Source organism: Sparus aurata, chromosome 22 (genome assembly GCF_900880675.1).
Source record: "Sparus aurata chromosome 22, fSpaAur1.1, whole genome shotgun sequence".
NCBI classification, from domain to species: Eukaryota; Metazoa; Chordata; class Actinopteri; order Spariformes; family Sparidae; genus Sparus; species Sparus aurata.
The window spans coordinates 22,780,396-22,806,543 of NC_044208.1; the positions used below are offsets into that span (position 1 = coordinate 22,780,396).

General features: G+C 43.3%; 1 protein-coding gene across 6 annotated transcripts in view; it reads left to right on the forward strand.

Annotated features, from left to right (window-relative positions):
* LOC115574595 (estrogen-related receptor gamma-like) overlaps positions 1–26,148 on the forward strand; it is a 33,183-nt gene extending 7,035 nt beyond the window's left edge. For 3 of the 6 annotated variants that reach the window (XM_030406232.1, XM_030406230.1, XM_030406231.1), the window contains exons 2-8: positions 8,461–8,712; positions 8,803–8,960; positions 10,214–10,330; positions 17,667–17,783; positions 18,380–18,562; positions 23,394–23,663; positions 24,246–26,148. In XM_030406232.1, coding sequence (XP_030262092.1) covers positions 8,474–8,712; positions 8,803–8,960; positions 10,214–10,330; positions 17,667–17,783; positions 18,380–18,562; positions 23,394–23,663; positions 24,246–24,490 — 1,329 coding nt within the window. In that variant the 5' untranslated portion in view covers positions 8,461–8,473 and the 3' untranslated portion in view covers positions 24,491–26,148. Of the gene's footprint in view, positions 1–1,630; positions 2,748–4,398; positions 4,417–8,460; positions 8,713–8,802; positions 8,961–10,213; positions 10,331–17,666; positions 17,784–18,379; positions 18,563–23,393; positions 23,664–24,245 lie in introns of those variants that run through there. The other 3 variants (XM_030406228.1, XM_030406229.1, XM_030406233.1) reach the window with 3 other exon arrangements.

The following is a 26,148-nucleotide window of genomic DNA, read 5'->3' on the forward strand; positions in this document are numbered from 1 at the left end:
CATAAATGATAAGATTGTTCCTTGACGGTATGTTAAAGGACACGGGGGGCTGTTTTCAGCAGCTTTTTCAGTGTTTAGTGAGAAAACTGAACGGAGAACGTGATGATTATTGTGTTTTGGCCCTTTGAAAACCCAGGGTGAGATCTGCTGCGCGCACTGATGGAGTTCATCGCTGCACCGAGCTGATATTGTGTCTTTAATTAATTTAGAAAGAACTGGAACAATGTGGAAATAAAGTGTTCATTTCCCTCCACTCGATGCTGCAGTGTTTCTATTGTTTCGTTCGGTCTTGCTTCTTGGCTTCCCGCTGAGAATGATAAGTTGGCGAAGCATCATGATTTGAATCTGACCCCTGACCTCTCCACCGAGGCTCAGCAGTGCATGTGTGTGTGCGTGCGTCTCACCCACTGTGCAGCTTGTTTTTTCGGGTGTACGAATGTGTGTTTTCGCGTCTGCACGGAGAGGGATTTTTGTTGACATGGACTCACGTACGCGTCAGTCTTTTAAGTGGATTAGGACGTAGTGACAACAGGTTGTCTAAGACCCATCTGACCCTGGGCTGCTTCTCACCCTCACGGGATTCATTAGTGTATTAATTAGTGTCTTATTGCTGTTTTTTTATTGAAGCTCTTATTTCATAGATTGTACATTTACTGAATTCCTATCAAATCTATTGAAGGGTACAACTTAAAGTGACTCTTCATGCGAATCATCAAAACGGATGCATGGAAGAAATCAAAACAGCTTCAGATGCATAAAACAGCACAAGATGAGAAAAAAAACAACATTTATTTGAACGTAGGAAGGTGCAACCGTGAGTTTAAAAGTTTTCCAACTAACTAGCAACTACTTGCTGTTGTTTCTCTGGACCATACTGCACCGCCGGATTGCACCTGTTAACCTTTTTCGGGAGTGCCAAGCACGACTTACTGTGCTCCTGTTTGTACGACACGTGTGTGTGTTGTCAGCAAAGGGTGAAAAGCATCACATTAGGCACCTGGCAATATCTGATTAGAGCAGATAAAAGCAGGCAGTCAGTTAAGGCTCGGTTAGAAACATATGTGCTGCTATGTGAGGAGGTCCGTATCTGAGCGGGAAGAGGCTGATTTGACATTGACTGTCCAGCATTTTGACAATAATCACCACTATTATTAAAGACCTTTTAACAGATATGAGCCACGATCATTTTTCATTGTCGAGTAAAGATACTATATGTAAGAATTTTAGTTTAAAGGAGCAGTTTGTGAGATGTGGCCAGGATTCTAGATCAAAAGATCTCATATTAACAACAGTTTTGTGATTAAAGGCATCTGTGTGTTAAGATGTCAGAGATATCTACTGAAGTCATGTCCCATAGTACCACTTTCTAACTAAAGAGGTGAAAGTCTGATAGCCACAGTAGTTTCATCTGGGAAATGTGTGTGAGTAGCGAGTTCGCTACGTCACAAAAGCTTTTTTAAATGAGATTTTTTAGCTTTTTAAGCCAAATAAATGAACAAAATAGACTTGCAAAATGCGGCAAAGGAATATAATTGTACACCTTTTTCTGTATTAAACAAAAATACAACTGTTCTCCTTTTGAATTCAATTTTTTTTTTCTATCACCGAACTAAGAAATGTCCTCATGAACTCCTCGTGAAAAAGACTTTGTTCAAACTCGAAACAAGAACAAGGCATATTCTTGCATATCGCATCTTTATTCTCTTCTATTTCCAGTCATTGGATGAATCATTTATTCCATAATAGAAATGAGTAAAAAGAAATTGTGATCACAATTTTCCAGAGCCAAAGTTTACGCTTGTTTTGTGTAACAATCAGTCAGAAAAGTATAATATACCCAAATATATTTATATCAAACACGTAAAAACATCCTATTTTTCACATTTAATAAGATGGAAACATATTTTTTCTCAATACATGACAATAGTTGATCATTTAAGTCATGTGTTTTGTGTTTATATATTAATCTGTTAATTAATTAAGGATTATATTTGATTTCACTGCTAAAGACACATTTCTGATGATGTTTCTTTGACCACTTTTCCCCATAAAAAAAAACTTTTATAAAATTCTGAATTTGCATTGATAGAAGATATAATTATAGATTAATGTGTCTTGCTACGCTGAAAACAGAATCAATAATCAATAACCCACCCTCCACATCTCTGTGTAAAGCTCCTCCTCAGAGCTACAACCTGTGTAATAATCCTCTGTTGTCACATCCACCTGCCCCAGCGAGAGGCCGCCTCTCATTGGCCGAGAGGGCGGCCAATGAGCCGCCGGCCTCTGCGTTCCGGGGGATGGCCATTCAAATGGTGTGGCTGAGTGTTCATGAGTGGCCATGAACACTCAGCTTCGCCTGGAGACCCTTGTCACACACACACACACACACACAGCCAGCCACAGTCACAACAGCCGGGACTTCAAAGGCAAGCCAGCCGGGCCAGGGGCTGTTGGAGGGAAGTGTGAGTGACAGGAAGACAGACGCAGGGGCAATGAGAGGGGCCGAGAGTGTGACACAGGGGCAGTAGATGGAGACAAAGTTTGGAGGCAGAATAGAAGGAAAGTGACAAACAGCACAGAGACACAGTTTATACAATCAGCAGAGGAGGAGAGGCAGACGGGAGCAACAGACACATCATTTTTTTTTCTTCTTCTTCTTCCTCCTCGGAGCATGGTGGCAGCGTCTACATGGATTTAGTTGACCTCTACCTCCCAGAGTGCTTCACCTATCACTCTGACACAGAGTAAGTACTCTCACTCTCACAGAGCGTCGAGGCGTCTGCTACCAAAATGTGTGACACAGGCGTGATGGCAGAACTGAGATTGTGTGTCAAAGTTACGGTGATACTGACCGACCGACTGCCTCCTCTATCTGATCTGTGTTTGGAGGTTACGTGTGTGTGTGTGTGTGTGTGTGTGTGTGTGTGTGTGCAGTGCTCACATCTTTGCTATTTTCTGATTTACTTTTGTTGGTGCTGTACCAGTCTTTAGGTACCGATAAGACGATCTGAATCAGTTTAGTTCATTCATCTGTGTGCGCTGAATCTAAATAATCAAGAGAGTGTGGGAGGAAATCGAGAAAATCAAGAAGATCTTCAGGATGTCCAGCACGATCACTTTAACTTTGCATTAACATTGTTGACTTTTGCTTTATTTATCTGCTCGTATGATTCAGAAGAATGCACATTATTGCCTTTTTTGCCATTTAACTTCATTTAACTAAAACCATTTTCCTTCATTACCAATTTTAGGGCAGCAGTCTGATAAAACCCCCTCAAAGATTTTGTGACGGATTAATCAGATTATTGTGTTTTCTCGATGAGTCAAAGGATTATTAAATGTCAGAAAGTGGTCACTTATGCTCATCACAGTTCCCTAAAGCACATCGTGACGTCTTACAATGTTTTGTGGTGACTAACCAACGGTCCAACAGTCGGTTTGTATTTGCAGTTGTGATAGAAGACAGAGAAATGCGGACAATCCTCGAGACTTCTCTGCATTGTTTTCCTCAGATTTCGTTCTCAAATTATGAATCAATGATTAAAATAGATGCTTTTCTCTCTAGACTGACTGACCGAGCCATCGAGTAGTCGTTCCAGCTCTACTGACGTGTGATACAAAGCTTTATTTCTCTGTGCTTTGAGGGAAGTTTCCATTGACATTCCCCAGGTGTGGAGTTTCGTTTGCGTTGCTTACAGTTGCCTTTGTCCGGCCTGTTTGTTTGTTGATAGTAAGGCATGAGTGGGTAAAGACCAGTCTGCGGGTCATCGGAGGCTGGTGGAAACCCGGCAGGAACAAGGAAGCAAAGATGTGCCAAGCAGCTGTTCGATCACCCAGAGACAGTTTTGTCATTGCCTTTTCTTTTCTGTAATCATAAAAAAAAAAAAATGGTGGTCATTATCATCGCCGCTGCAGTCTTTTTTATCTAGCTGTGGCATAATCGGCCCCTGTTCAAGGTTTGAAATGAACTTCCTCTATCAGAGGGGAAAGGATCAAGAGGATCCAGAAAATAACAGACAGACGGATGAGGACTCAGAAAGACGGGGGAAGGCGGAAGACATGTGGACGTACAGGTTGGCTGATTGCCGGTGACAGAAGCGGGCAGATAAGGAATGAGGAGGAAAGGCGGAGATGGCCGCGGATGATCCCCTTGCGTGGCACGCTATCCTGCGGGTCCAAGCTCCAGCCACATCTCCCAGCTAACAGCTTCGTCCAAAGCCTGACTAAGGCTCTTACGGCTGGCCGGGGGTGCCACTGATCCCTGCTCATCTCCTACTGGCTCATTAGTAAAAAAAAAACAAAAAAACAACACTACTGAGACCCCACTGACCTAAATAACTGCTCCTCGGGGTCGGGGTTAGAGCTGAGAAGTTAGTCGACGGCACCTCAAAAGTCTGTTTTTTTTGTGATTTTGTGAGTGTTTTTATCTCTCCCGGTTATTTTCTGTATTCCCTTCCCTCCATGTCTCCCTCCCCTCCCTCTTTCCTCCCTCCATCCGTTAGGTCATTGTCTGCATTATGACTCTGCTCATTTGAAAGTGAGTGTTGCCGTCTCTTTTTTCGTCTCAACACCCCCCCCACCAGGTTAATGAGCCACAGGACTGCCCCCTTTTCTTTTCTGTCCCTGCCCGGCCTTTTCACACTCCTTCTATCTGTCTGCCGCTCTTGTAATTTCCTCCCGCCTCTTCTTCTTCTTCTCCTCTCTTTTTGTCTCCCTGTCGTTTCACGCTGCATTTTGGCCTTTTGTTGCCGAGGTGCAATTAGACTTGTTTTTGGACTCAAAGGGAGGGGGGGGGGGGGGGGGGGGGGGGGGGGGGTTTAGGTACGATAACTTTGAATGCCCACTGACACACACACACATACACACACACACACACACACACACACACACACACAAACACTCACACACACTGATTTATCAGCGCTGCACGCCGCTGTAGGAGCCACGCCAACCACCTTTTGATGGGCTTTTATGCGCAGTTGTAGATTAGTAATCTGTCAGAGTGAATGTTACATCACATCTGATCACCCCGCTCTAATGTCATTTCATTATGAAAGCAAAATGCCTCCCTCCTCCTCCTCCTCCCCCCCCTCCTCCTCCTCGTCTTCCTCCCTGTGATGCATTATAATTGGAGAGCGCGGAGAATATCTCACTCCTTACCTGTCAGAGCCTTGACACAGCAATATGGACGCCCGTGATGGATAGCCAATAAGTAAACCAGTGAGTCACTTTAAAAGGGAGCTGAAGTCCTCTTCACTTTACTGTTTTTATAGTCTTTAAAGTGGATTGGAGAGGTGAGGGATGGCGCGGGGGGAGAGTGGGGGTTAAAACTGCATCTTGTTTATTGGCTGGGGGTTGTTAGAGCTGATATGATCCCTGAATTTGAGAAAAGCCCTTTTTCATTTAACAAAAATATTCTCAAATGGATAAATTAACTAGTTGTAAGATGAAAGGAGTTACAGAGAATTAGCGCAGTTCCCCCAAAATACGGGTCTTATTAGCATCCTGAGGCTAATTGTTTTAATTTTATGGCCCTCAGCTTTACATTTTTGATTCAATCAGACCTCAGTTTCTTACTTCTAGTCATTAAAAGCAAATCTGTTCAGTGAAAAAGCTCAGATAAAACCTGTTGCATGCTACATGAACAGCATCCAAAGAAAATTAGCCCCTAGCTAGCCAACGTAGCACAGCATGTAGCAGCTAAAGACGTGAATATATATCTTCACAGGGACGAAAACAGAGCTCAAAGCAGAGTTAATATTCCACTTACATTCGTCGGCGGAGCAGAAACACGACTTTGAATGAATGCTGACGTTGATCTGTGTTTGCCGGTTGTGTAAGTAGGCAAATGTTTGTTAGCGTCACTAGCGGCGATTGGGAGTCACGAGCTACACGTAGGACTAATGAAACCAGTAGTTTAACTACATTTTACAGTAGCTTGCTGGCAGTTTTACTACATTCATATATTTGCAGAATGAATACGTAGTTCAATTACGTTTTTTGCCATATTTATTTTACTTAGACAAACCATTAAGGGAAGGCCAAACCACCTGTACATGGTGAAAATATGGCAAGTAACATACACTGATATAGGTGTACTGCATAGATCTAAGCAGCTGAACAAGAACTTTGGATGATTTGGATCAAAACCTGCCTGATGACGTCAAATCAGGCACAAAGATCAATGCTAACTGGACATTGTGGACATTTTTCGATCTGTACTGAAGTCCGATACCCAGCAGATGCTGCGATAACGTTGCTTCAGTTGGTTCTTGTTTTTTTCACAGAGATGTCTCCTGCAGGCTCGTTTGTTGTCGTTCTGTCTCTTACTGTCCGTCCGTGTGTCCGTCTTTGTGGGTTTGTAGAGAGGTCAGTAGCGCGTGCCCATGGTTTACTCTGGGGGTGGTTAAAAGCAGCCAGTCTTTTTGCCTACCAAATGACTTGTGGCCGAGAAAACACGGATTTACATGGCAGGAAACAGACTGGCTTTGATCCATTTCACCGTGCCGAGATGAGAGCGGGGGAGAGACGTTCGGCTGGGTGGACGATGTGTTGCGTGTTTCCCCCCTCCGTGTGTGTGTGTGTGTGTGTGTGTGTGTGACGGAGAGCTTTTTTAAAGTGCGCCTGGCGACAAACAGTTGCATGCAAGTATGTGCCGGGGTGTTTATGAAGACACTCGCCTTTAAAATGTGTCTGTAAGTGTGCTCGAGCATGTTCCCGAACACATGAGGCCAAAGCGTGCGTCGAAGAAGTGGGAGCCTGTCTGTGATTTTTTTATTTTTACATCCACACATGAACGCCTGACGCCACAATGTGAGTGTGAGTCTGTGTGCGTGTTTGTGTGTGTGTGTGTGTTTTCCGGATGTGTGCGTGTGCAGATCACATGCCTGTGAGCCTACTGTACACCTCAGCTGGTTTCGGGAGGCTTTTTTTTCTCCTCTGCGTGGTGACAGAGAGTCTGTTGTGGTCACATTGTAATCCAATAATAAAGTAATGATACACACTTTAACATGCAGGCCCTCGAAGAAGATTTTATTTCAAGCGGCGTCATGGAGTTATTCTTAGAGCATGGAACGTCTAAAAATATGCGAGCAACGCCAGGACACACAGCACGTAATGCGTCGAGTAATTAAAAAATACTTAGATTTAATTATCATCGGAAAAAGCAAAGTATGTCGCTCGGGAAACTGTTCAAAAATGAGCACGGGGTGACATTTTATTCCCATTATTACGCTGTAAAGCATCTGTTAATTTCTCACTGAGTAGATGTTTTTAATCTCCCCACATTTTCCAGCTGTTAACTGTTGTAACAACGCGCTCGCCGTTGCAGGCGGCAGAGTGTTTGACAGGTCGGGTGTGATGAGTAACTGAGAGAGACACAAAGAGACAATAGAGACAATAGAGAGAGGGTTTTAAGAGGCAGGGGGGGGAAAAAATACAAGCGCGAAGGGGTTGGATTAAACATGATGGCGATGGTGGTGGTGATGATGATGCGGATGATTGCTGGTGGGGCTATTTCCCTAGGTTTGCTTAAGCCATCTCCCTCTTTGAAAACAAAGCAGTGTAATGGACAGCGGCTTTGCATATGTGGGAAATCCCAAACGGCTGGTTTAGATAGGGCCGCGATGGATGGACGCACGGGTGAAGATGGGTGGAGATGTGGAGAGACTTTGGGAGACTGATGAGAAGAAAAGGATGAGCTTTAAGAGCCCGTGTAGTTCTGTATGTGGATTGGAAATACATAAATTAAAGGGACAGGTCACCCAAAGATGAAAATCCAGTCATTATCTACTCAACTGCACGGCGATGGAAAGTCGGGTAAAGTTTCAGGGTTTCGTAAAACATTTCTGGAGCTTCCCAGTAAAAGCAACGTTGCAGTAGATCGCGACTTAACAAGGCTCCACACAGCTCATCCGGTGTAATCCAAGTCTCCAATTCGATTTGAAAAGACGTTATTTACACCCTCGATGTGTGGTTGAGCTTTTAGCTTAATGGCCACAGTGAAGACTTTGGCTTTAAAGCAAGTGTAAATACAACCTTTTAAATTATTTTTGGGATCTCGAGGCTTCCTGAGAATTGCTTTTTTTACGCCAGACGAGCTGAATAGATCCTTTTAAAACAAGTCCCCATCTACTTCGACTGTTCAGGGATAATGACTCAATCTTAAGTTTCGGTTGACCTGTTCCTTTAATGGTAATAACTTTCCAAGTTTCTTATTGCAAGATTGCTATCGTGTAAATGATGCCTGACTTAATAAAACTAATCAAAGCCGCACAGACTTGCGGGTCAATTACCAGCCATTAATATTAATAACGACACCAAGGTGACTCCTAATATAAAGCTGACCTGAAAGTCAAACCTCTCGCCGTCATGAATATGCATTACAATAAGGTGCAGGTTCAATCAAATTTGGTACATTTTCACCTCATTTCCCCTCTCGGCTCTTCTTTTCTCCAGACATCTCGGCAGGATGTCAGTGAGGGGCTTGGACCCCAGCTGTCCCTCCACTATAAAGCGTGAGCCCTCCAGCCCCAGCCCCAGCTCTCAGGGCGACGTCAGCCCGGCACAGCCCAGCCCTGGAAGCACGTCCTCGGACACCAACTCCAGCTACGGGCCCCCGGTCAAAGGCCTCAATCACAGCAATGGACTGGACTCGCCAGGCCTCTACGGTCACGCAGCAGGGTTGGCCAACAATGTCGTAACGAACAGGTCGGTGTACGTGTTGTCCTGGGCTGTGTTGTGGAAAGGATATACTGTTACTATCTGAGCACGTTCTCTGATTCTCCCTTCTTCTTCCAGGAGGTTTGGTGAAGAAGAAAGCCCAGTTAAGTGTGAATTCATGCTGGGCACGGTGGCCAAGCGGCTGTGTCTGGTGTGTGGTGACGTGGCCTCGGGCTACCACTATGGCGTGGCGTCCTGCGAGGCCTGCAAGGCGTTCTTCAAGAGGACCATCCAGGGTAAGGCGGGAACACACACACAAAACACACATTTGTGCACGGAAACATGCCCAGTTTTATACTTAGTAACAGAGTTTGTCGTGCGTGGCTGATAATGTCTTCCGGCATCATATAAACCTGTTTTACGAGCAACACAGCGCAGATGCAGTCGCACCCTGAGCGTTTGTTTTGGTATAAACGAGCCCCGATCAGTTAGCTCGCAGCGTCCACCTCAAACCGCACCAGGGTTTTAAATGAAGACCTGTTTGCAAACAGCTGATATGCGGTTAACATTTCAGCACATGGTGTGTATAGTCAACATGTTTGAGTTTGGGCTTTAGAGCTTCAGATAACATATGGTGCTGAGTGTGTCTGCATTTCGCTCCAGCCCTGAAAATCTGTCGGTGGCGAGAGCCAGCCGCGTGCAGCGTGGGAGTTTTTTTTTTAAAACCATCGACTTGTGCTCTGTCGGCTCGTTGCCCGGGTCGGCGAAGGCTGGCAGACTGCGTTGGCGTTTGGGCCTCTAGAAGTTGGCCACTGTAGAAGGGTTCAAAGGGCAAACAGGATGAGAGGCTGTCAGATCAAACGGGGAGATCTGATGTCTGGCTCATCAGATGCTTCCTGTTTCTGATCGAGTGTGGCAGCTGAGAGCGCCTGCAACTGGCCGAACGCCATCGGGCTTAATGTGCACATTTGGCTGCAGTGGCTGTTACTCCCAATTAGGTGTTGGCGGCTTGTTTTTTTTTTGTATGTGGTCGCACTGATTGTGAACGATACAGCCAAAATTAATGAGAATGTTTATTTCTTATGAATTTAAAGGTTCAGCCCACTGATTTTACACATGAAGTTCACTTTACTTCACGACCTGCGAGTAACGTCATTTAATGTCTTCGGTGGCTACCAAGGGAGCTACATTAAGTCTGGGGAATAACCCTGATGAAGACATTAATATGACATCATCAGATTTATGTCAGGTTCTGAGGTTTTGTAACAGAGTGAGTGTTCACCAGGCGGGCAAGGTCCAATGAAAGACTCTCGTAAGTTCCCAAACTTTATAAAATTGCATTTCTAAATAAGGGGAATACTCCTTTAAGATCTCCTGCTGTGACACGATTTAGTTTAAAATCCAACTGCTGACATCTGAATGTAAATGAGAAATTTTGACAGAACGCAACGAAGAGAGAATGACCCATTATGATTATTGTTTTATTGCTCCATTGTCTCCTCTGGGATTTAAAAAAAATGTGATCCTCATCTTCTCTTGTCCCCTCCAGGTAACATTGAATACAGCTGCCCGGCGTCCAATGAATGTGAAATCACCAAGAGGAGGAGGAAATCCTGCCAGGCCTGTCGATTCGTGAAGTGTCTGGCTGTGGGCATGTTGAGAGAAGGTCAGCTATACACCAAAAATCTATCCAAGACCCGAGTCAAATCATTGTTTGAGTTGCTTTTTTCCGGCATTGATCGGGTCGGTGGACTTGGCAGAAGTTCAAAACCTCACGCCTTAAGACAGTTGAGACGGCGAAAAAAAAAACAACCCTTGGAGTGACGGCTCACACAAGCCCGACTGCAGTTTTCTTTGTTGTGCATTCCTGGTAACAATACCCTGATTACCAGCTGAGAGTCTCACCTGATAAACTGGTGATGGCATGTACTGTGGTTCTGTAGACTCCAGTGAAACCTAAAACGTTTGACAGTTAAACTTCAGTCCCATAGTGCCAGCTGTGATGTGTGTGTGTGTGTGTGTGTGTGTGTGTGTGTGTCTGTGTGTAGTAAACACAGGGCTGAACAATGCAAAGCCGAATGTTTGAGGAGGAGGAGGAGGAGGAGGAGGAGGAGAGGGCTACTAACTGTTAAATTATGTCAGTCTTTGGTTCACTAGTGCTTCTCTAAAATAGCCCCTGGAAATCTGCCAGTGTGCGTGTGTGTAGTAGTGTGTATCACTGCAGGAGCTAGTGAGATAATGGAGCGAGTTGTTGCCAGGGGCTCTTTAAAATTGAAATAGGTTACTGACTTAAAAAAAAACAAAATTTTTTCAAACTGGACAAGTAATCTACCCGACACGGCCCATTGCTCTGTGACACACTACTTCTCCTAAATCTGAATAATTTTTAGCCAACACCTCCAACGTTTTTGTTCAGCTAACTTCACTATGTATGCTCGATGCTATGTACAAAGAGTGTTGACATGTATACATACCGCACAGAGCGTCTCTGACAGCGGTCAGGTGCTCCCTTTAGTCCGACTGTGTGCCAGTCTGGTGACATATTGTTGTCCAGATTTAGAAGTGACTCAAAAAGGAAAACATTAGCGACCTCCTGCTGTGCCGGCCACTTGCCGCATGCTGTGGAGGGCCGAGAGATGATAGTAAAGCGTAGAGAGCAGATAAAACGTGTGCTTGTGTGTATCTGAGGGATAGTAAACGTAAAGATGACGTAGTTCATTGTTCCCAGGAAACAGATTTATTCATTAAATAGTTAGTGAAGAAGAAAGACGGAAGGAAAGCTAGCAGCTTGTTAGCTAACGGGACAGTAAGGTTAGTTGACACACTTTATTTAATAAAACATATTCCTACTGTTGAATCCTGTCTCATAACTGTAAACCCTGTAACAGAGGACAGTTAACAACAAGCTATAAGGGATAGTAGATGTAAAGATGAAGCATTCAGTTGTTTAGTCATTAAATAGTAAATAGGAAAGAGGGGAGGAAAGCTAGCAGCTTATTAGCTAACGGGATGATTGACAAGGTCGACAAATTTTTTCTTATTTCTACCCTTCAACCAGTTCTTGTAACTGTAAACCATCTATTTTTCGACAGAGGATATTTAACAAAAAACTACAGTATAATACCTTCCTCCATTTTGGACTCTTCGGCCTTCTGTTACTTTTTAGGCTAGTGCTTAAAACGGTCAACTACGCAACTTTGCAGGTGTATGTTCTTGAGGTTGAGCTTTAAATTAGGCGAACTGCTCTGTTTTAAACATTCAAAGCCTTCAGATTTAGAAGCGACTCAAAAAGGAAATCATTAGCGACCTCCTGATGTACTGTCCACTTGCTACAGGCTGTGGAGGGCCGAGAGCTGATAAGGAAGACGGGCGAGAGGGGAGATAAAAACATGAACTGGGGGATAATAAATGTAAAGATGATGCATTTAATTGACATTTACTTGTATTCAGGACAGTTTATTTATAGCAACGTATTTCTACCCTTGAATCCTGTCTCATAACTCTACATTACGCTTCTTTATACTTCGATGGGGGATGCTAAACAAAAATCTATAATACCTTCCTCCATTTTGGATTATTAAGCTCTCGTGCCCTCATATGTTAGCGCTGTCATGGCGGCTAGCTAACATTAAACTGCACATCAGAGTTAACATAAAGATTATTCAGTGTGGACCAACCTACAGCATGTTACATAGTTTCTCATTTTGGATGCACTCGCTATTGATTTTATCAGCTAATAAAGTGACAATGTGACAACCTGTGAGACTTGTTTACAACCCGTGCCATCGTCAGACCGCTCTTTTCTTGCGCTGTCAGACTTTTACTGTAGCTATGTCGCCATGTTCCCCCCCCGATCCTCAGCAATTACTCTCCTCAGTATGTTATCATAACCAATAGAAACGGTCGGCCCAAACTATGAAAATAAGATCCCAGTTGTAATAAACTGGAATGATCCTTTAATACCCCCTACTCATCTCCAGTATCTGTTTATTGCTGCTGTGTGGGTTCCTAAATGTGTGCGTGAGTTATGGATACACAGAATTATTGCATCTTTACTCACGTATCGGTTTGTGTGTTTTGTTTAAACACACTTTTATGCGCACACCTATGTGTGTTTTTTGTGAGCGAGTGCGCGCCTGCCCTTTTTTTTTCTAAATTGGCTGCTTTTAACAGGGTAGGGGCATCGGCAGCATCCCAGGCCGCCTCTCAACCCCACCTCCCCTCGCCACCACCCCCCTTTTGCTCTCCCTCCCCCCTCGTAAATACCTCCAGATGCCTTGTGGGATTCCTGGACCTCCGTGAAATGCGAACTGCCCCTCGTAACTCCCGTCGTAAGCGCCCTCGTAACGCGCCTCACCGTGTCTCGTAATGCCCCTCTTCCCCGGAGAGGCCGCAGTAAAGGCAGAGACAGAGGAGCTGTGAGGTTTAACGGGCAGAGTCAGAGCCGTATTAAATACACGGCTAAAAGACATATAGACCGCGGGCCGGATTTGATTAAGCCCCGTTTAGTGCTCAATTCTACTGTTGCTGTCGCTTCTGAGGGCAGTAAAAACATGCATGTTAGCAAAATGTGTGCAATATTTAAAAAGTACAACATATCATACAGACGTTATGGTGTGAGCCTGTGTTTTAATGGTTTATGCCCACGAAGAAATATGGTCAGTGGTGCAGCAGTGCCTCCATAATACCTCGCCATTAAACACTAACTGCAACTAGATCAAGACGCAATATTGTTCATAAAAGAAGACAACCTATTAACCAAATCTATCTTTATCTTTGTCGACAAAGAAGGGGAGACCACATATTTTTACTTTAGGCAACCAAAAAATACTTTTTATTTTATTATTTTATAATAGTTTCAAAGGAAACCAATTATCCTTATTTTTTTCCTTTCTTTCAGTGTTTTGTATATATTTTGTATACGTCTGCACTGACAGAGGTTGCTCCTAAAACGCCTCGCCAGTAGTCCCACCTTTAATTCTGTGACTTTGTGACATCACACTACGTCACCATGCCACAGATATTCATTAATCAAGCCTAGTTTGGCCCTTAAGAAATGATTTAGCAAAGCTGCTTTGTTGTTTTTACCGGCGCTGGGTCAGGCGTGTGTGAGCTGACCAATCAGATGAGACTGAGTATTCAGGAGGCGTGCCTTAAAGAGACAGGAGCTAAAACAGGAGTGTTTCAGACAGACGGGGAATACAGTGCCTCGTCTGTCAAGTGTCATTCTTACTCATTCAACATGTGTTTTCCATTAGAAAATTATAAATTATTTTTTCTGGACTTAACTGTCTGAAATGTTCAATTAAATCAGATGACTCAAATTAGAAATAGTAGATAGAATAAAACAAAAGTTATTTGACTAAAAAACAGGATGAGGTTGCCTGAATATGATGAAATATCAGGGACATTTGACACGGGACAAAGACTAGGAAAACAAAAAAAAAGCTGGCAAAATAAACACTGTGTCATCCGGACTTCCTGTTGGATGTGGTTATTTACTCTCAGGTGTGTCAGCCACGCTGTGTTAATCTGTATACTGAGAAAAGCATCAGAACAGAACGGTATGTGTGCTCTCTGCTGCCAACTTTCCAAATCCTTTCCTCTTGTTAATGAGAGGGAAGGAAACGCCACAGTGGCGTTGGGTTCAGCCGTGTGTACATTTGTCACAATATCTGAGAAGTGTGGGATTGTTTATACTGAACACATGCAGGTGGCAGCAGCAGCAGTAGTGATGGAGGCGAGGGAGAAGAGTGCAGCCACTAAAACACGTTAACGTGGATCCGTCCGGATCAGCGTCTGGATGTCAGTGTTCCTGATCCTGCTACGCCGTGTGCGTTTTGGGACCCTGTAAAGCCTCTCATGTGAAGATCCAGACACCCTCAAAAAGAAGGCGGAGTGATGAAAGTGGCAAAAAATAGATCAATGTCTGAGTAGTCTGTGTTTATCGAACTCTGATGGGCCGTGCAGACGAACAGGGAGGTGTGTGTGTGCGTCTGTTATCCACCAAAGCTATTCTCGGCCTTCTGGTTGTCAGCACATTCCACTTTGAAGAGTTACACTTAGCTCAGATGTGTGTGTTGGAATAACTGTCAGATCTGAGCACGAACACACACACAAATATACCCGTATGACATGCGCGCTCTCTACAAATCGAACAACCAAAGTCCTGTGATTTAATCCAGTGTTTGCCGACAGTTTGTTAAATCTGATGACAACACACGCTACTGTAAGCACCCTCATCCCTCGGCTCACGCCTCGGAGTGACACCTGCCGTGCGCCCAGGATAATCCACAATTACTATTTGCCCCTTATGACATCACAAGAAGGTCGGAGGGCGGGGGGTGTTGGGTTTACCTGACCAATCTCTTCTTTAATGCCCAGCTCATCTTCTTGGCTACAAGCTTTTCACTTCATCCGCTTAACCCCAAAACTGCCCACTCACGTCTTTACCCTGCCCACAATCGTTGGACCAAATGTCATGTGGAGCTGGGAAAAAAATGTTTTGAAGACTTGAAGAATCTGAACTCGGGCTGATGTTTGATCAGATTAATTTTGATGGAGCATCCCAACAAAAGGTCAAGTTACGAACTCTTTTATTCTGGAGCTTTCAACGGTCGCAAACATATTTATTTATTGAGATCTGAAAATGAAATCGTTCTGATCAGAGATTCCTAATCCAATTACACGGATGCTCAATAAAGTGAACCAATAAAAGGTATGTTCATATGCACCGAAGCAGTTCTGCCGGAAACATCAAAGTAATGGATGAAGCTAAAGGTTTTCTCGAATTTCAACTTTTTTAGGCAGTTCACCATCTACGGCCTCTCACAGAGGAACATCTACTGGTTGATTGTGGCAACAACAGACAATCAGATTATAAAAGTTTATATTTCATTGCTGTTAGGGCTGCTTGTTTAATTGGATTGATGCTGAATTTATATATAACTTCATGAGATTGTTAGAAGGTCTTGCGATGGTGTTGTTACGTTATACATTTGCCATGTTTCTGTCCCTCCCAGAAACTCGTTTACACCACCTAATGTCACCCCTCATGTGGGGCAAATCTGCACAGGAAGAATATATTTATTACATTCAGAGAGAAATGATCGGATTAGAGATTTACTACGCAATGCTTCTAAATTAAAATCTATCAAGGTGACTACATGACTCGTGTACGTACACATTTTTCAAGTTTGCGGAGTGTCTCATGACTAAATATGGGCTGAATAAAACTTTTAAAACATAGAACTGTGAGTTAAAACTTCTGTGAGAATTATGTAGATAGATTTTCATTAGCATAGGCAGTCGTTTACCAACCAAGACAGCAACTCCCATGATCCCTCGCTTCTTATGTCTTGAGTTCTGTTTTGATTGAAAGAGCCTGAGCAGCAGAAATGACATACTGTGCATTTAAGGGTTTACATCACCTTTCTCAGCCCCACTGAAAATTCCTTCTCCGTCTCTTCTATTTCTAACTGGACCATCATTAGGATTTTTAGGGTCAATGTAAACACCTCCAGCGTCTTCAGATCCACTTCAAACCTGTCAGAAGAGCTGAGAGAAAAACTCAAATACACAAATACTTGTGACCCCATCATGTAGAGTAAGGAGCCTCATATACAGCACTGTAAAAATGACCTTCAAGGATGTTTTAATTCTCAACCTTTAAATGCTGACATGCGCTATGATACAACACCTGAGCACGATATTTCATAATGGTCTTATGGAAAGGCCTGTTGGCTTACAGTGAAGGTCACAGGCCACATTCTCACACCACTGCTTTGTTATGAGTCCTTCCATCATATCTTTATTTTATCCCCGTTCATGGCACATTAATTAATACAGCAGAAATCCTGTAAAATTGTTGTAATGGTAATAGCTTCTCTATAAAATGACTCAAAATAGCTTCACGAACTCATGGTGCCAATAACTAAGAACCTTTCCATGAACTGATGTAACCCTACAACACATTGTATACTACCGTTTAAGAGGACATTGTGTTAGTCAATGTGGATGTGGATGTATAAATATATGCATAAGTAAGAATAAGTACAGGAGGCGGCAGGCTCATGAGGATGGAGTATCAGCCTGAGGTGTCAAGTGGGCAAATAATACCTTCAGAGTGTCTCTTTCAGGCACGAGTGCCGTTATAGATCCACCCAGAGGCCACTGTGGCCGTTTACACTGCGTAGATCAGGTAACCCAACACCACTACTAAAGGCCTCCTGAGTCACGTTCACACACACACAGTTTCTTTACAGACGCACTTGCCGACTGTTACACTCAGTATGTGTGTTTGTCCTCTATGAACATGAATCCAATCAGCTTTTCCTTAGCTAACTGTTCCCTGCACACACATACACACACACACACACACTCTTAAATCCCCATCGGCATGGTGACAAGGTTACCACAATGCCTCGTTAAGATGAGCAGTTGTCATCGGCTGCTCTAAAATTGTTGGGTGTCGTGTTTCAGGATGCACGCTGCTCTGCCGGCATTAGACGTGTCCTGTTCGGTCTCCTTGGGATCGTTAAGACATGTGAGCGGATGATTGGGCAACATCCTGATGGCTGACCGTGGTCAACATGAAGCCTCTTTAATAACTGATTACCTGTTTGAATTCGTCTAAATTCTGATGAAAAAAAACGTTTGCACACTGATTGAAGGTCAAACCCAGACGGAGGTTTTATGTTTGGAGACATTTCTCTTTTCATCAATGCTCATGAATGTTAAATTCATGATAAATTATAGTCCTTCCATTATAAATACTCATCCACTCACTTTATCTGATTACTTTTAGATTGTTCCTGAAGCCCAAGTTTACCATGATTTGACTGTAATCTCTCAATATAGATTCCATTTTAACCATTCAATCAAACAAGAATGTTTTTCTTGTTGTATTTTTAAAAACAGACCCCCAGACATGTATATTTAATGGGCGATTGATTATGTCAGTTGCATCATTAATGTCCTGTGTTTGTGTTTTCTTTCTGTAGGTGTGCGTCTTGACCGGGTTCGAGGCGGCAGGCAGAAGTACAAGAGGAGAATAGACGCTGAGAATAGCCCGTATCTGCACCCACAGAATGCCTTGCCTCAGAAAAAAACGTGTATGTGTAAGAACAAAATCTTATGTTACATATATGTGTGTGTGTTAAAAACATGGCTGTGGTACATTATTGTGAAGTTAGTGAGACTAAATTAACAGTTTCTTACAATATGATACAATATGAAACGATATGATACGATATGATACAATACGATATGATACCATACGATACAATACGAAACGATATGATACGATACGAAACGATACGATACAATACGAAACGATACGATACGATACAATACGAAACGATACAATACGAAATGAAATGATATGATATGATATGATATATGATGATATGATATGATATGATACGATACAATACGATACGAAACGATATGATATGATACGATACATATGATACAATATGATACAATATGAGATATACAATACAATGCTGTACGTCTTGACCTTGCATGTCTCATACCACTGTGCAACTTTAAACTTTTAATTTCTGACCTATTAAGAACTGTCGTTGTGTCTTATGGTGTTTGTATGCATGCCCGTTTCACTATATCAACCGGTTATTTGATATTTCATCTCACTTAGATTACTTGATGAAATAAAGGTAGTTATAATAATATAAATCTAATTTTACTCTCTCAGTCACTGTTAGTGGCTCGGTAGAGAACAAGGTGGTGTCTCTGCTGCTGGTGGCCGAGCCCGAGGGCATCTACGCCATGCCGGACCCGACCGTACCCGAGAGTGATATCAAGGCTCTGACCACGCTGTGCGACCTGGCTGACAGGGAGCTGGTGGTCAACATCGGCTGGGCCAAACACATCCCAGGTAGGAATTCAGACTCAAACCCCCAGCCACACTCACTCAGTCAGTCAGTCAGTCACTCAGTCAGTCAGTCAGCTGTTTTCCAGAACACATTAGCTCACATTAAGTCTGTAATCAGATCAGAGGAGGAGATTGTTGTGACTTGTGGTTGCCAAGACACTCACTGGATGCCCGGGGGAGCGAGGGCATGTTGGCGCGACTGTGTGTTATCTGTCAGTCATCCTCTATCCGCGCGTGTGTGTCTGTGTGCATGCGTAGCGTGCCCTTGCCGACCAATGTGTGTTCCTAATATATCAAGCAGATGACCAGTGGCCACCTGGAGGTTTTAATTCATTTCCTGGGCCGCGGACGCCTCTGAATTACGGAAATCCTCCAGACACTTGGAACACTCTCAGCTTCTCCTCTGACACGGGAACAGCAGAAAGGATGTCCAGAGTGGTTTTTTTTTTCTTTACTTTTGGATGAGAGAGTGGAAAGGAGAGAGGAGGTGCATTCTGACAGATTAGTGGGATTAAAACGCTGGTATGCAGCTATGCTGGCGGTTGTAATAGGAAGCAGAGGTTTGCAGGTCTGCCTCTGATACCGGGCTTTGGAGACCATTGCAACACTCACAGCTGACAAACAGAAGCATTTTTCACAGGTGCGTTTCGGGACGCACCTGGTTGTGAGCTGCTCTGAAATAACAAACTAATTTCTCCCAAATTTATTTTTTGTTGCAAGTAGAAATAGTACAATAAATGTTACATTTATAAGAGAACACCAGTATTGTTTCTCATTCATTCAATCAATTATTGAAGTGTTAATTGACAACAGTTTAGGCCTCCAACATTTTTGCTATTTTTCGGGTAATCAATTAAACATTGAATCCTTGATTGGAAAATAGTGATAAATTCCTAAAAAGTGCAAGTTGGTGTCTTTAGATTGCTGTTTCATTGGAGCAGCAGTCCGAAACACAGAGTTATTCAGTTTTGCAATGACAAAATAGAGGAAAGCAGCACATTTTACAATTTGTGTGACCAACTGATTTTTTGGCAAAAATAACTCAAATGATTAATCTGTTATAAACATTGCTGCCTGTTAAATTTCTGTTAGCAGCAGCACAACACGTTTGGTCATTCATTCATCATTCCAGCTTCTCAAATGTGGAGATTTGCTGCTTTTCTCATCATTGCAAATTGAACAAATTTGAGTTGTGGATGAAACAATTGGTCGCAATTGGCAACAATGGCCGAGATACACCAGCGGGTCGGTCACTGCAAATTCATGCTTTACCTTGAAATTGTTCAAACCCTCAGAAATGTACTTTAAAGTCAGAAATGGGTTTAAAATGATGCATAGGGAAATATTAGTCTCAACTACGCCTAATACCCATTTATAGAGATTGTCGTTCATCTGTTTCGAGGTGTTATCATCTCTCTTCATTTCTTCCGTCTTGTTTTCTTATCGTCTTTCTTCCTCCAACTGAAGCCCCGACTGCTTTATCAGCCTTAGTTATCCAAACCCAAAACATAACCAGGGAAACACCTGGGCTTTTTGTTGATGTCTTGTCTCTGAAATGCTTACAAAACAAACAAAGCAGGTGTGCGTGTGTGTGTGTGTGTGTGTGCTTGTATCTCTACTGTATTTGTCCTGGTATTTCATCCTACATGGTGGACATGAAACAGCCATTCGAGTGTGTGTGTGTTGGAGTTTGGTGTCGCTCATCAGCATTTCCATTGTTCTGGTTAAAAAAAAAAAAGAGGAAGAAGAGCCTCACCACCTTCTCCTCCTCCTCCTCCCCCTCCCCCTCTTCTCACCCCTCGGGCCGTTGCTGTCTGCCTCTTTTCCCCCGTCATCGGCTCTTTACTGTCAGCGCACGAGACAGACGGAGTCCGACTGATGGGTGTATTTGTAGCCCCTTTTGCCAGTGGAGGCTCTGGCTGGGAGAGCGGCGCAGCGGTGAGAGGCGGACGAAAAACACACAGCAGATACCCACCTGAGGGGGGAGAGAGAGAGAGAGAGAGACAGGCAGCCACATATTCATCCAACTGTCAGGCAAATTTTACTCATAGTTTTGAAATGTCACCAAAAATGAAATGAAATGAAATAAAAGATACGTTACGAGGAACAATTTACATCCATTTTGGCCAATTTTTAAAGACCTGATCAGCACAGGCAGGTTGTTACCGTTTAAATGATTAATTTCAAAGTTATAATATGTAGGAATTCTGCATCAAAACATCAAAAAATGACTAAATCTTTGTTATATATATTGTTGAGTTGTCTAAATTTACTTAAGGTAACGATGCATTTCATGTGGTTGCCTGTTTCAGGGATTTGGAAATTCAGCAAATGCGAGTAAACTTAACGTACATTCAAACTTTAAAACATCATCTTGTCTGTCAGAAACATTATCATTAGCAGTGGTGGTTGTTTACAGGTGTAGTCAACACCAAAGAAGTGAGTTTGACCACAGGATCACTTGTGTTACTCATAAAGTGTTTATCCGCCCCAAAACAACCAGATTACTTTACTGTACGCTAGCCGTGAGCTGACGTTAGCAAGCAAGACCTGCAGTGCGTAAACACCAGACAGTCAAAGTCTTGGATGCTGCTGTAGTCAGGTTGATAAATAGGAGTGAAGATAAATCCACTTTTTGAATCCCAAAGGTTCAAAAGTAATCTTTCAGAAGGTCTGGCTCTCTCCTCTTGCAGCTGCAGTAGCTATGTGCAGAACCTGTTATCCCTTATCCAGTGTAAATGCTAAGCTAAGCTAACTGGCTGCTGGTGAGCGGTATGAATCTTCTGAGCTAACTCTTGACAAGAAATCAAATAAGCATATTTTCCTCAACACATCAGATTAAACCTTTAGCAGATGATGAATTCATTTGTCAAAGAAGGATTTCAGTATAAAAATACAAACAGTAGAAAATAGAGGTTGGCATTTGCTTTGAAAAAGGGAGAACAACAGAGAGGAGATGAAGCAGAAAAATAAAATGGCAGATGAAGAGAAAAGGGAAGAGGAAACTACGAGAGTGACTTGAGCTGAGACGACAGAGATCATGAGAGAGAAGACAAAATGAAAGAAATGGACAATAGCATCATGAAGTGAACAGGTTGGGGGGGGGGGGGCACCGAAAGAAAGGTAGATAAAAGAGACGTACCAAAAGAGAATGAATATAGAAAAAAAATAAAAGGCTGCCTCCTCCTAGCAGCGTAATGACCATGTCACATCAGCTCTGGATGAGTGGCAGGACACACGGCCCCCATCGCTGGGAGAACCGGGGTCTTGGGCGAAGTGGCCCGGGCCATCTGAGTTCTTTGCCCAGGGGGAGGTGAGTGTGATGGGGCTACTGTCCTGGCTGCTCCCCCCTCCTCTCTGTCGGCTCTTATCAGGCAGATTGACAGTGACGTGGGCTGAAGTCTGAGGGCCAGACTGGCAGATGAGCTGGCTAAAGACCAACTGCCCGCTTTGCTTTTGGCCTTTTTGAGTCCGTGCTGCAATTTGGCTGTCAAATGTGTGTGTGTGTGTGTGTGTGTGTGTGTGTGTGTGTGTGTGTGTGTGTGTGTGTTTGTGTGAGAGAGAGAGAGAGAGAGCGACCGTGGTGTGACTGGCTGTATGTTGTTGTTGATATGATACAACTAACACTGACAAGACTATTTTCCTCTCCTTATTGCCCTCAGTGCCCTCTGCTTTGGAATAGAAAAAGTCATTTGTCCCTTGAAAACGTTGCCCTCTGTCTTTATTGAAGCCCTAACTTGTATTCGTCCTCAATCTCTATCAATAATATTGCAACGGGATTTCATCACACACCGCTCGCACAGGTCTCTGTCCCTGATCGATGATCCAGCGCCAGAATACTGATCCCTATCGACCAATGAAATCGTGCACAGACAGCGTTTCCAATCAATCAGGGAGCGATAGTGGGGAAAGGGGGCGCCGCTCGCGTCCCCGTGGTGATTGTAAAGAGCCATGGATCCTGATAACAATCACTGATGGTGTCAAAAATACAAACGCCTCCCCTTCGTCCCCTCGCTCTGTAAAACCGTCTATTTAATTACAGTAAACGCGTGTGTGAGTGTGTGTGCGCGGGTTTATGCGGGGGACGTGAGCGGGTTTAATCACGCTCCTGTGGGGTGTAATTGTCAATCAAAGTGGGTGTGTCCAACCGAGTGTAATTAAATTCACCACCCTATTCCCTCCCTCTGTCCTTTGTTATGCCCTTTGCAATGAGGGAATGGCTCTGCTGCAAGACAATCCTGTATTCAATGATACAATCATACAATACACAAATTACTATCATCATGTAGAGCATCGATTAACACGGAGGTCATTTAAATTCATTGTTGTATTCATTGAGCTTGATCTCTTTCGTCTAAAGTACGAGGAGACGACGACAGAGAGGTCCATGTTCAGACTGAGATAATAGAATCCGACATCGATGGACTGTTTATTTTAACAGAAAGAAATCCAGTTGCATTTGGTTTTTTTGTTGATGATTTAGACAAGTTACGGCGTTATCGTTAAATAGTTAATAATAACTGAACAGCAAATTTGAGATACTTAGCTTAGCTTAGCATAACGATTGGAGCAGGAGAGACGGGTAGATCCGAAGGTCACAAGCAAAATCGAGGCTAGCTGCTTCCCTGTGCTGCCAGTCTTTATGCTAAGCTAAGCTAATCACTAGCTGTAGCTTCATGTTTAATAGACAGATATAAGCTTAGTGTCAATCTTCCTACAATTCACATAATGCATGTCCCTATTTATAAATGTTATTTTTAAAAATTTTCTCATCTGCGAGTTTTGAAAGCCAAGCTAACAGGTCCATTTTTATTTTATCCCCTCATCTTTCCAGGCTTCCCCTCCCTCTCGCTGGCTGACCAGATGAGTCTACTGCAAAGCGGCTGGATGGAGATTTTGATTCTTCGGGTGGTGTTCCGCTCGCTCGCCTTGGAGGACAAGCTGGTGTATGCCGAGGACTACGTCATGGACGAGGAGCAGTCGAAGCTGGCCGGGCTGCTCGACCTCAACAACGCCATCCTGCAGCTGGTGAAGAAGTACAAGACCATGGGCCTGGAGAAGGAGGAGTTCGTGGTCCTCAAGGCTATTGCGCTCGCTAACTCAGGTATTATTATGGGGACGGCTCTGGCTCTAGTTGAGCTTGTGCCGTGGCTCTATTGAAGATGTCGGTCAGTTCACTCACCACTTTGGCCTCCACTGAAAGATTTCACAACTATTGGATCACCTCATGATCCCCGAGAATGAAACTTAACGTTCATGTTCAATAAACTGTGGTGATCTCCCAATTTTTCCTTGTTCAAATTCAAAGGCATGTCATGGACGGGGAAGTTAGCTATAGAGACCAAAACCGTTGATTGTCCGAGGCTGTAATCATGTTTGTTTCTGCTGTAAATTTGGGCATTTCAATATGGCAGTCTGTGGGATTCGACTCACTTTTGTAGCCAGGGTTCGAGTGGATATTCAAAGAACTGCAGTTTTTGGCACTTGTGCATTAGCTTCACTTTTTCAGCCCCACATGTTGGGTTAACATGATACCTGCTAAATATCAGCGTTGCCATTGTCAGCATGTTGCCATGCTAGTGTTAGCATTTACTTCATAGCACTGCCGCTAATTCTAGCCTCACAGACCTGCTAGCTTGTGAGCTCATTTATATTGACTGCCACTTAATTCCATCTCTCCTTGTAGACTCCATGCAAATTGAGGACTCAGAGGCGGTTCAGAGACTCCAGGACGTCCTTCACGGTGCCCTACAGGACTACGAGGTCACCCACCACCCTGAGGACCCGCGGAGGGCCGGCAAACTGATCATGACCCTCCCTCTCCTCCGTCAGACGGCCGCTCGTGCCGTCCAGCACTTCTGCAGCATCAAACAGGACGGCCGCGTGCCCATGCACAAACTGTTCCTCGAACTGCTCGAGGCCAAAGCCTGACCCGAACACAGACAGCCATTAGCTCCGTCCTTACCCTCCAGCACAGGGGTTAGATCGACAGGAAGTGAAGGATAACGGGTAACGGTGTGGTTTGACACTATGTATTTGTCCATTTCAGCTTTGACAGTAAAGTTTTGAACCTGCGATCGACAGGAAGTTTGTTCTGTAGGCAAACAGCTGGAACTCTTAGAGCGAGACCCTTGTTCCTACTCCCAGTGAAAGATTGAATGCAGCAGTTTAATTTGAGGACACTGTCATCTTTGCCGTCTGTGACACTAATTTAAGTGCGTTGACCTGCTTCGGAAAGGCTGAAGACGGACGGGCAGACAGCGTAAAAACGGGAGAAATCGCCTTCTAGAGATATATTTACAGTTACATGCCAAAAGTAGAGCTTCTTCTGTCAAAAAAAAAACACCTGATACTTGAAGATCCGCTTGGATTATTTCACCCATGTTGAAGCCTGTTAATCTGCATTCTAGTGCGTTTAGAGAGCCTTTAAATGATTTGATTTTCTTTGTCCTTTTTTGTATAAAAATAAATAAATAAATAGGTAAATGTCTCCTAAGAGGTAAGTCTTGCCAAAGAGTAAAGACTCGTACTATTGAATAATACCAGCATATGTCCACGGTAATATAATGTGGCCTGTAGGACATCCACATAAACCTGCATCCCTGCTGTGTCGTGTATCGCAAAAGTATCTACTCACTACATTCATATATAGCCGATTAAAGGGGAAGCAGTTAATAGGTCGGAAAACCCATAAGACAAAAACAAAAAACGTCCTCCTGATTTTATTAGAACATTTCAGGGAAAGAGTACTTAACATCACGGTACGACTGTACAACAGCAAAGTGATATTTATTCAAAAGTGTCTCTGTTCGTTTGCTGTTTTTTTTTTTTATTTACTGATGTGGCATTAACGGAGAGTAGATGAAAGTAATTACAGTGGATAATGATTTTTTTAAAAAGATTTTTAAATGATATCAATGTAAGATAATTTTTTACTAGCTTCTCTGCTGCAGCACTGATGTAAAACCATATCATGAAAACTCAAGTGATTATAAACGGAGTACGCGCCGTGTACTTGATGATCATAATGTCGTAGAGATGTTGTAGACCCATAGATATAACTTTAACTATGTAAAAATGGCTGCCATACTGTATAATCTGGATTAGGGAAGGCATCTGATGTCCTCTCTATGGTAGAAGTCTATGTGTAGGATGAAATTTGTGCACTACTTTTTTCCTTTTTAGCCATAAAGTTTTGGGGGAGACTGGTGATGGCGCTCTTTTAATCTGTTAGTGTGTTTTGTGTGAAGAGTAGTTATATCTGAAAATCTGTCTTTTTTCTGCACACGTTAAATGAAGGGAATCTAAGTACAGCGAAGGAAAAAACGCCCAAGTCTTGCTCCTTTATTTTACTCAAGGTACTGTGACACTATAATGTGCATATTTTTGTGACGAGATGACGGCAGCGATGTTGCCGAGTATAAATGTATGTACTGTGGGTTTTTTTGCTGTATATACGTCATGTCTTATGCCAACAGAGATGTTTAAAGATGCAAAATAAGCTTTGTTTGGACGAGCTGTGCCGTGCTATTTCATTCTCAGGTGGATTCTTGGGCAATAAAGATCATCCCCTTAATGCAAAAAGCTCA